Here is a 12,427-nt window from a genome sequence, read left to right on the forward strand (position 1 = left end):
TATTGTGAATTGTTCATGAGAGTACTATACTAATGTGTTTAATTATTAATATTTCTGAGTTTAATATTCTTACCTCATCACCAATAACAACATCTGTATCAGGCACTGTCCATACTGGTGGCTCTGAGTTAGGTAATTCTTCTGCACTGGACTGTCTGTTAAAAGCAGCTATTTGTTGTGGCGGTGTAGCATAGCGCCTACGGCCGTCTGACTGAAGGCATGACTGGAGAGTGTGTGATATCTGCAGTCTGCATTCTTCCATTTCATGAAGAATTTCCTTTGACTATAAAAATTAAAAATAAGATGACAGTAAATGTTATACTAGTAAACAAAAATAACATGAACAATTATAAATCAAGTGAGACCATTCCGTCAGTTTGGCTAAATCACGGACAACCCATTAATGGCATGCCACAAGTTTTAATGTTTGGCTCACTCCTATCTTTTTTCTATAGAAATAATATCCAATCATAGAGAAATAAAGTGGAAATTATTCGTTTATGTCAGCACTGGGAGCATCATAATTATATAAACAGTGGTTGGGCAGCATCAAAAAGAGTGTGAAGTCCAATAAAATTATTAAATAATTTTCTGTAAATTGTCTATTAATTAAATTAGACAGAAAACTGTTCATAAACTTCTATGCAAGACAGAAAGTAATATTCACAATAGTTTATAAAGTAGCAAAACTGAAGGCACTGCTGCAATAACAAGATAAGTCAAAGTTACAAACTTTCGAGTAAAAAACAAAAAACTGTCCAGAAATTGGAAAACTTTATTAATCAGTCTTGCCTTTTCCCAATCTATATTTAGGCCACCAACACACTGTAATACTTTATTATGTAACCAAACAAGAGATTTATTATGATATTTATTGAATTAAAAAAAAACTGGTTTGCATTGCACTAGCACCAAACAACTTTGCTTTCTGAGATGATGTCAAAAAACAAACAAATAAATAATGAAACAACAACTATCAGCACTTTAAAAATTACTGAACATGATAAAGAGTCTGAAAATTACACAAGAAATGGATACCACAATACACGGTAAATAAGAAGTTAATTGTACTTCGTCTTCTGATGAACTGTGTGTAGCATCCAGAACATTTCTGTCACAGTCCACCTTTTTATAAAAGTCCATGCCTGAGGTTGGCACAAACTTCTTGGCAAGCTTCCTAACACCTTTACATTACTAACTTTTAACAGGCGGATGCACTTTATAAAGTTTTTCCTCAGGAAAAGTTTAGTTGAGGCTTTCTGAATGATGAAATCATGATAGATAACTTGTGATAATGATGCACTACAGTGAACTATATGCTTGTCTGCAGTGGGGTACTCAAAGAATCTGTATTTTGAAACAGTAAACTTTTCATTATCATTATCATTAATGTAGAATGTTAAAGTTTGACAAAAACAGCTTTCTTGGATGAAGCAAGAAGTCTAACATCCACTCATTGTGATAATGAACAATACAGGAAATTACGTACAAAAAAAAAAGATGTAAGTCCACATCATACATATCAAGCATAATAGGCTTATCTAACAATTAATCTACATAATTTATCCAAAAAAGGTTCACATAACACAAGCGTTTAGATAAAAGTGGTATCAGTATGAAAGCAGGGTCTCACAGTGATACAAACTAATGAAATCTTCTTGAGATTCCAGCCGTATCAAGTGGTTAAATAGCCGCTGCACTGCAACTATATTTCAAGCTATGAGTGAACTAGAAGATCAACAGCAACAAAGATGTTGCTGTGAGTCAAGAAAATGCATCAGAGATATTGCCTATAGATAACAGAACACAAGTTTTATCTTTGAGAGTATTACAAGGCTAAAATCTTAGATTTTTCCGTAACAGTGCTGATCTCCATGTATCTTTATCAGTCATAATTACTTCAAATAGGCAATTTAAGATATATTTACTTTTAAAGAAAAAAAAAAGGTTCCTTCAGGAATGTCTCAACTACATTTAATCCACACATTACGCACAGTCCAAGTTATAATTCCAAAATTACTGTTACAAGCATTGAAATTATCATCATCATCATCATCTTGGACAGTTTCCAGCCACTGGCTGGGTCTGTCGGGAACACAAGCCTCTCCACCGTGTTCTGTCTTTCCACCATTCCCCCTCTTCCACCTTCGTCCAGTTCTCTCCTCTTCTCATCACACATTCCTTCACTCCCTTCACCCATCTATCTCTTGGTCTTCCTCTGGGCCTCTTCCCCTCCAGTTGCAGATCAAACATCCTCTTTGGAATTCGTCCCTCATCCATTCTCTTCATGTGTCCATACCACTGCAGTCTTGATTTTTCTATCCTGTCCTGTACTGGTTCCTCCTTTAGTCTTTCCCTCACATACAAATTTCGCAATCTGTCTCGTCTTGTTACACCCAACCTGCTCCTCTGGAACTTCATTTCACTAGCCTGTATTCTACTTTTGTCGCTTTTGTGCATTACCCATGTTTCACTTCCGTATGTCAATATGGGGACAAAGTAGGTTCGGTATATAATTCCCTTGGATTTCTGTGGCACCTCCTTGCTCCAAATAAGCCCCCTAATGCATTTGTAGAACTGCCCTGCTTTTCTGCATCTTTCATTTATTTCCATTGCGTTTCCCCCCTTACTTTCAATCACGCTTCCCAGGTACTTGAAGTTCTCTACCACTTGTAGTTTTTCCCCTCCACAAGTTATATCCACATTTGGCCTATTCTTCTTCCTTGTTGTGACGATTATTTCACTTTTCTTTGCAGAGAAATGCATTCCATATTGTGCTGCCGTTGCCTCCCATGCATCTAACTGCTCTTGCACCTCCTTCACGCAATTTCCCCATAACATCAGGTCATCGGCAAAAAGCACTGCTTTCATTTTATGATCTCCAATTGCATCTGATACTTGCTGTAGGATTATTATGAAAAAATATTTTTCATCTACATCTGTATGAGATTAATTTTACTAGAGCTGTTTATTAAAATTCACGTAGCTCATTTCTTATTTGTAAATGACATTTTCATGTGTTTATAAAAAAAGTGCAAACCCTGAAACCAGCATGATTAACAGTGTTATGGACCTTCTGTGTAGGGCTGCCAATAAGCAAGAATTGGATGGATACAGCTTGTGAATTGTTTTCACATGAGTTCTGTGTTACGACTACGCATGGGTTGCAGCATATATTTCAGTTAGTGATGTTGGGAAGAGAAGTACACACTATGGTCTCCTTTCTTACATCAAGCACAGACAATAATGTTAGGTGAATAGAGGGGACGATGCATTTTATCCAGTTGCTTCTCATAAAACCCCATGGAATAGTGTGGGTGTTGGGATGTTGTCACATTGTAAGGCACTAGCACTGAGGGACAAGTGGATCTATGCCATTAAAACGCATTTGTTCACCTAATATGTCCACAAAATAGTTGGCCAAAAGTAATCCTTCAAGATTAACACCAGCACAACTTACAAATACAACGAAACAACAGAATCACCTCCACAATTTGCACTATGAAGTAGGCACTATAAGAATATTGCATTTCCATCATATGTAAAACTGACTAGTCACTGTAAATGGGAAAAGATGACACAATTGATCATGTTTCAAGTTTACAATAATTCTTGGTGTATACTGCACAGTTTTAGCAGCACTCATATTGTGACATGTTCTAGGTTGTTGTTGTTGTGGTCTTCAGTCCTGAGACTGGTTTGATGCAGCTCTCCATGCTACTCTATCCTGTGCAAGCTTCTTCATCTCCCAGTACCTACTGCAGCCTACATCCTTCTGAATCTGCTTAGTGTATTCATCTCTTGGTTTCGTTCTACGATTTTTACCCTCCACGCTGTCCTCCAATACTAAATTGGTGATCCCTCAATGTCTCAGAACATGTCCTACCAACCGATCCCTTCTTCTAGTCAAGTTGTGCCACAAGCTCCTCTTCTCCCCAATTCTATTCAATACCTCCTCATTAGTTATGTGATCTACCCATCTAATCTTCAGCATTCTTCTGTAGCACCACATTTCGAAAGCTTCTATTCTCGTCTTGTCCAAGCTATTTATCGTCCACGTTTCACTTCCATACATGGCTACACCCCATACAAATACTTTCAGAAATGACTTCCTGACATTTAAATCTATACTCGATGTTAACAAATTTTTCTTCTTCAGAAATGCTTTCCTTGCCATTGCCAGTCTACATTTTATATCTTCTCTACTTCGACCATCATCAGTTATTTTGCTCCCCAAATAGCAAAACTCCTTTACTGCTTTAAGTGTCTCATTTTCTAACCTAATCCCCTGAACATCACCTGACTTAATTCGACTACATTCCATTAACCTCGTTTTGCTTTTGTTGATGTTCATCTCATACCCTCCATTCAAGACACTGTCCATTCCGTTCAACTGCTCTTCCAAGTCCTTTGCTGTCTCTGACAGAATTACAATGTCATCGGCGAACCTCAAAGTTTTTATTTCTTCTCCATGGATTTTAATACCTACTCCGAACTTTTCTTTTGTTTCCTTTATTGCTTACTCAATATACAGATTGAATAACATCGGGGATAGGCTACAACCCTGTCTCACTCCCTTCCCAACCACTGCTTCCCTTTCATGCCCCTCGACTCTTATGACTGCCATCTGCTTTCTGAACAAATTGTAAATAGCCTTTCGCTCCCTGTATTTTACCCCTGCCACCTTCAGAATTTGAAAGAGAGTATTCCAATCAACATTGTCAAAAGCTTTCTCTAAGTCTACAAATGCTAGAAATGTAGGTTTGCCTTTCCTTAATCTTTCTTCTAAGATAAGACATAGGGTCAGTATTGCCTCAAGTGTTCCAACATTTCTACGGAATCCAAACTGATCTTCCCCGAGGTCGGCTTCTATCAGTTTTTCCACTCGTCTGCACAGAATTTGCGTTAGTATTTTGCAGCTGTGACTTATTAAACTGATAGTTCGGTAATTTTCACATCTGTCAACACCTGCTTTCTTTGGGATTGGGATCATTATATTCTTCTTGAAGTCTACATCTTGCTCACCAGATGGTAGAGTTTTGTCAGGACTGGCAATACCAAGGCTGTCAGTAGTTCTAATGGAATGTTGTCGACTCCGGGGGCCTTGTTTCGACTCAGGTCTTTCAGTGCTCTGTCAAACTCTTCACGCAATATCATATCTCCCATTTCATCTTCATCTACATCCTCTTCCATTTCCATAATATTGTCCTCAAGTGCATCGCCCTTGTATAGACCCTCTATATACTCCTCCCACCTTTCTGCTTTCCCTTCTTTGCTTAGAACTGGGTTTCCATCAAAGTTCTTGATATTCATGCAAGTGGTTCTCCTTTCTCCAAAGGTCTCTTAATTTCCCTGTAGGCAGTATCTATCTTACCCCTAGTGAGATAAGCCTCTACATCCTTATATTTGTCCTCTAGCCATCCCTGCTTAGCCATTTTGCACTTCCTGTCAATCTCATTTTTGAGACGTTTGTATTCCTTTTTGCCTGCTTCATTTACTGCATTTTTATATTTTCTCCTTTCATCAATTAAATTCAATATTTCTTCTGTTACCCAAGGGTTTCTACCAGCCCTCGTCTTTTTACCTATTTGATCCTCTGCTGCCTTCACTATTTCATCCCTCAAAGCTACCCATTCTTCTTCTACTGTATTTCTTTCCCCCATTTCTGTCAATTGTTCCCTTATGCTCTCCCTGAAACTCTCTACAACCTCTGGATCTTTCAGTTTATCCAGGTCCCATCTCCTTAAATTCCCACTTTTTTGCAGTTTCTTCAGTTTTAATCTACATTTCATAACCAATAGATTGTGGTCAGAGTCCACATCTGCCCCTGGAAATGTCTTACAATTTAAAACCTGGTTCCTAAATCTCTGTCTTACCATTATATAATCTATCTGATACCTTTTAGTATCTCCAGGGTTCTTCCATGTATACTACCTTCTTTCATGATTCTTAAACCAAGTGTTAGCTATGATTAAGTTATGCTCTGCGCAAAATTCTACCAGGCGGCTTCCTCTTTCATTTCTTAGCCCCAATCCATATTCACCTACTAAGTTTCCTTTTCTCCCTTTTCCTACTGTTGAATTCCAGTCACCCATGACTTAAATTTTTGTCTCCCTTCACCACCTGAATAATTTCTTTTATCTCATCATAAATTTCATCAATTTCTTCGTCATCTGCAGAGCTAGTTGGCATATAAACTTGTACTACTGTAGTGGGCATGGGCTTCATGTCTATCTTGGCCACAATAATGTGTTCACTATGCCGTTTGTAGTAGCTTACCCGTACCCCTATTTTTTTATTCATTATTAAACCTACTCCTGCATTACCCCTATTTGATTTTGTATTTATAACCCTGTATTCACCTGACCAAAAGTCTTGTTCCTCCTGCCACCGAACTTCACTAATTCCCACTATATCTATATATTTAACTTTAACCTACCCATTTCCCTTTTTAAATTTTCTAACCTACCTGCCCGATTAAGGGATCTGACATTCTATGCTCCGATCCGTGGAACGCCAGTTTTCTTTCTCCTGATAACAAAGTCCTCTTGAGTAGTCCCCGCCATCATCGTTTAATCATACAGTAAAGCTGCATGCCCTCGAGAAAAATTGCGGCTGTAGTTTCCCCTTGCTTTCAGCCGTTCGCAGTACCAGAACAGCAAGGCTATTTTGGTTAGTGTTACAAGGCCAGATCAGTCAATCATCCAGACTGTTGCCCCTGCAACTGCAGAAAAGGCTGCTGCCCCTCTTCAGGATCCACACATTTGTCTGGCCTCTCAACAGATACCCCTCCATTGTGGTTGCACCTACAGTACGGCTATCTGTATCGTTGAGGCACGCAAGCCTCCCCACCAACGTCAAGGTCCATGGTTCATGGGGGGGAGGGGGGGGGGCTAGCTCTGAGCACTACGGGACTTAACATCTATGGTCATCAGTCCCCTAGAAATTAGAACTACTTAAACTTAACTAACCTAAGGACATCACACAACACCCAGCCATCACGAGGCAGAGAAAATCCCTGACCCCGCCGGGAATCGAACCCGGGAACCCGGGCGTGGGAAGCGAGAACGCTACCGCACGACCACGAGTGCGGGCGGAGGGGGGGGGTTATCAATTGTTATATATGTTTAAAGTGTGTACCTTACATAAAACTATAACAGCAAATGATCTGATGTTACTTGCACCACACTGATTTTACAATTGTTTGTGATAATCCTCTTCAACTTTGCAGGTATGAACACTGATGATTGATTTGTATAAATGATTACCTTTCACTCACACAAACAAATGTAACATGGCTCACTGCTGGTTCAAGCCATTTGACTGTATAACACATTGGTGGCTTGTGTGTCAATAACACAGTTTATGTAGTTAGGTAGTTTCTAATTTAGCCACACAAGGTTGAACTGACTCCATCCCTAACCTTCCCAACCAGGAAAAATACAGGATGACCACCAGGAATCAAACCAGGAACTTCCACATCACTAGCCGATAATGCTGCTTAATACATTACAGATTTGTCCTTTTGCTGATTGCATCTTCATGTATCCCATGTCTGTTACCATCATCTAGGTTACAGAATATTCTTGACTGATTATAGCACTTAACAGCACCACGACTTGAAACGAGTTCCAATCTATGTGCAACGCTCTAATAAAATAAGCTACCAAGATATGACCCATTACCTGCTCCAGTTTCATTTCTGCTACTTTCTATGCTTCTTAGAAGCTCTCCTGCATACCTTGCTGGGCTAATGCTCCAATTACCAGTTTGATGCACAGTTTTAATTTACCTGCAAGATTTGGAACAGTGAACACTCAGCTGCAGGTTGAAAGATTTCATTCTGGACCATGTGCATTATTGCTCTTAACCCTTAACCGGCATCGTGGGTCATTTTGGACCCACCGACAACAATAAAACTGTCTAACAATGGAAACACGCGGAGTTTCTGTTTCGCACGCCAGTGTAATCTCAGTACATTGTGAGCTGCACCAGGGGCCGGGAGCTCGCTACTTGAAATTTACTAGAAGTGGAGGTAAGTGCCATCGTTGGGTCCAATATGACCCGCGATTCCAGATACAGGACTTTTGAAGTTAGTGTATACTGATTTATTTTGTGGTGTTTCAGGCACTTTATTGCCACAATGCAGCGGGGCCTCACTGAAAAAGAAATCTGTGAACTATTATTAGACGAAAATTATTCAGACACAGAATCTTTAAGTGATTTTCAGCCTTGTGTTGAAGAGAACATAAGTGACGATGAAAATACACAAGAAATTTCTTCTGATTCAAGTAATTCATCACCTGATGATTCAGTAGAGAGAGATAGCTGGCTGTCAAGTAGTGCATATTTTCGTGGCAAAAATCAATTCAAGTGGTCTACTCATCCACCAGCTAGGCCCAGAGTCAGAAGCCACAACATCATCACTTACCCGCCTGGTCTCATCAGTACAGCTCGTGAAAAACGGAACATGTCACCAATTGAATCATGGCAGTTGCTAGTATCAGATGAAATGATCGCAATTATTTGCACTCACACTAATCAGAAAATAACAGAATATTCAGAAAAGTATAAAACTAATGCTACTTACACTAACCATGGAAATGAAAGCATTCTTTGGGTTGTTGCTATTATCAGGTGTATTCAGATCTGGCCATGAAGATATAGAAAGTTTATGGGCAACTGATGGAAATGGCTGAGATATATTCAGAATAACGATGTCGGTAAAGCGATTTATGTTTCTGTTATCTGCTTTGAGATTTGATGATGTGAATTCTAGGGAAGAAAGAAGAACTACTGATCGTGCTGGTCTCATCTCAGAAATATTTGGAAATTTCATTCAGAACTGTCAGAAAAACTATAGCTGCTCAGAATATTTGACAGTTGATGAAATGCTTTGCCCTTTTAGAGGGAAATGTTTTTTCAGGGTTTATATGAAATTGAAGCCTGCTAAATATGGCATCAAGATTATGTGAATTTGCGACACTAAAACACACTATTTATACAATGCTTTTATCTATACAGGCAAAGCTATCACTAATAAAACAAGCCAACTCTCAGTTCCAACACAGAATGTAACGCAGCTTGCAGAACCTTTATTTGTAACAAACAGAAATATAACTGCTGACAACTGGTTCTCTTCTGTGGAGTTGGTTGACAAACTGATTGAAAATGGTTTGACCTATGTTGGAACGATGCGCAAAAATAAAAGGGAAATACCACCAGAATTTTTAGCCAATAAACGACGGGTAGTAGGATCTATGTTACTTGGTTTTGTGAATGATAAAACATTGGCATCTTATGTCCCAAAAAAGAATTGAAATGTAGTGGTAATCTCATCAATGAACCATGACAATTCAGTCAATGAAAACAGTGGAAAACCTGAGATAATTGAATTTTACAACAGAACATTAGCCAATAAATGACGGGTAGTAGGATCTACGTTACTTGGTTTTGTGAAGGATAAAACATTGGCATATTATGTCCCAAAAAAGAATCGAAGTGTAGTGGTAATCTCATCGATGAACCATGACAATTCAGTCAATGAAAACAGTGGAAAACCTGAGATAATTGAATTTTACAACAGAACAAAAGGTGATGTTGATACATTAGATAAAAAATGCGCCAATTATTCAGTCTCTAGAAGAACTCAACGATGGCCATGTGCCATTTTTTCAGCAAATATTGAATATTTTGAGTGCAAATGGATTCGTATTATGGAAGGCATCAAATAGTGGAAAACGTATGAAACGTAATCATCACATAAAAGAAATTGGATTGGAATTGATAAGGCCATTTATCACAGAAAGGAAGATGGAGTAGTCTTCATTTTCAGTAGATTTGAAGAGTAGAATTGATAATTTTCTAGGGGCAGCTGACGAACCACAAAATGACCTACGATTAGAAAATTCACCTTGCAATTCACGAAAACGACGAAGATGTTATTTATGTGGTCCTAAAACTGACAGCAAACAATCACAAAAATGTGACAGATGTCTTAAATACCATCAGACTTCAGGAATAATGTAACACTCTCAGTTCCAAAGATGGCAGGTGCTGACAGATGTGAATATTATAGAATGATCAGTTTAGTAAATCATGGCTGCAAAATACTAATATAAACCATTTACTGCCAAGTAAAAAGACTGGCAGAAGCCAATCTCGGGAAAGATCAGTTTAGATTATGGGGAAATGTAGCAACACAAAAGACAATACTGACAGAATTATTTATCTTAGAAGACAGACTGAAGAAAGGCAAATCTCCACGTACAACAATGGTAGGTTTAGAGAATGCTTTTGACAATGTTGGATGAATACATTCTTTGAAGTTCTGGAGATAGCAGGGATAAAATATAGGAAACAAAATATTATCTACAACTTGCATGAAACAATATGCTATTTTAAGAATAGAAGGACATGAAATGGAGGCAGTATTTGAGACGGAAGTGAGGCAGGGTTGGAGCCTATCCCCACATCATTCAATCTGTACATCAAACAGACAATAAAAAAGGGAGAAACTTGGAAAAGGAATTAAAATTCAGAGAGAAGAAATAAAAACTTTAAAGTCTGACGGTGACGCTGCAATTCTGTCAGTAACAACAAGGACTTGGACGGGCAGTTGAACGGAATGGATAATGTCTTGAAAAAGGGCTATGTCAATAAACAAAACAACAGTAACGGTATGTAGTTGAATTAAATAAGGCAATGCTGAGGGGACTAAATTAGGAAATATGACACTAAAAGTTGTAGATGAGCTTTGCTATTTGGGCAGAAAAACAGCTGAAGGAGGAGCAGGAAATAACTGTTTAATGTCCCATCGACAACTAGTTCATTAGAGACAGAGCACATGCTCGGATTAGGGATGGAAAATAGCCGTACCCTTTCGAAGAAACCATCTTGGCATTTGCCTTAAGCAGAAAATGGAAATCAGCATATGGCATTGTTGGCCGGGAGGCCCCATCCAGGGAAATTTGGCCGCCGTCAGTCGACATCACATTGGGCGACTTGCGTGCTGGTGATGAGGATGAAATGATGAGGACAACACAACACCCAGTCCAACCTGGCTGGGAATTGAACCTAGACCTGCTTGCATAGGAGGTGAGCATGCTAGCACCCAGTTAAGCAGGTGGTCAGTCTTAAGCAATGTAGGGAAATCACGAAAGGCCTAAATAAGGAGGGCCGGATGCAGATTTGAGTTGCCATCCTCCCGAAAATGAGGCCAGTGCGCTAACCACTGCATTAACCTGCTCAGTAAAACAACTGAAAATGGTCAAAGTAGACACAATATAAAATGCAGACTAGAGTTGGCAAAGTATTTTTGAAAAAGAGAAACTGCTAACGCTGAATACAAATGTTAATTTTAGGAACTCTTTTCCGGAGGTATTTGCCTGGAGCTTAGCTTTTTATAGAAGAGAAAAATACACAATAAACAGTTCAAACAAGAAGAAAATGAAGCTTTTTAAATGTAGTGCTACAGAAAAAGCTGAAGATTAGATGGGTAGACTGGATAACTGCTGAAGAGCTACTGAATTAAATTATGGAGAAAAAAATAACACAGTTTGACTACAATAAGGCATCAGTTGATAGGAAACATTCTAAGGCATCAAGGTACCACCATTCTGGTAATGGAGGGAAATGTGGGGATAAAATTTTAAAGGGAGACCAAGGATAAAATACAGTGAGTGGGCCCAAACGGATGTAGGTTGCACAGCATGGGCTAGCATGGAGAGCTGCATCAAAACACTCTCTGGACTGAAGACCACAACAACAACATATCTAGCAGTCTTTGATCTTGGTTCAATAACTGAACTTTTAACAACAATTATCCATTAAAAGCCAAAAACATCTCTCATTTTATGTCACCTACTTCTTATCTATTACACTGATAAATATTTGATAAATTTCTTAGAATGGTACAAGTTTGGTTTTCTTCTTTGCAATACCAAACAATAGTTCCAGTGCAAAATTGAGCAATTTTACTATTTCACAAAGAGGTTGTGTTCTGGAATATCTCTGTTTCCTTTACTTTGACAGGCATCTGACAGTATGACTATTCTATATAATTCGATATTAAGCAAGTAAAATTAAAATGAATTTCTGTAAGCCTCATTAGAGTTTTCAATATCACAACTATGAGGGCTGTGCTGAAAGTTCTTAGTAGCTCTTAAAATGTAAATCTGATGACAAAGGAAGTATTTCAATTTCAATGTGTTTTTTTTTACCCTGAGGCATGCACGCAGCAGTTCCCCCATCACTTAATTTCAAACCATGTTGAGAATGGCGAGTGAAGAAGCAGACATTGCAGTGTCAGACACAGTACATTTTCATGTAATGATATATTTAAAAAAAATTAAATGCAGAAGAAAAAACTCTTTTCTAGTAGAGTCTGTCCCTTCTAGGCCCTTCATTGGAAATTGGTTTTGAGAAT

General features: G+C 38.5%; 1 protein-coding gene across 3 annotated transcripts in view; it reads right to left on the reverse strand.

Moving 5' to 3' along the window:
* The window catches only part of LOC124616084 (actin-related protein 8), a 171,531-nt gene that overhangs the window by 143,337 nt on the left and 15,767 nt on the right, over positions 1–12,427 (reverse strand). For all 3 annotated transcript variants that reach the window (XM_047144335.1, XM_047144336.1, XM_047144334.1), the window contains exon 3: positions 74–283. In XM_047144335.1, the coding sequence (XP_047000291.1) occupies positions 74–283 (210 nt within the window). The remainder of the gene's footprint in view (positions 1–73; positions 284–12,427) is intronic.

This window comes from Schistocerca americana, chromosome 5 (genome assembly GCF_021461395.2).
Source record: "Schistocerca americana isolate TAMUIC-IGC-003095 chromosome 5, iqSchAmer2.1, whole genome shotgun sequence".
In the NCBI taxonomy this organism is placed as follows: domain Eukaryota; kingdom Metazoa; phylum Arthropoda; class Insecta; order Orthoptera; family Acrididae; genus Schistocerca; species Schistocerca americana.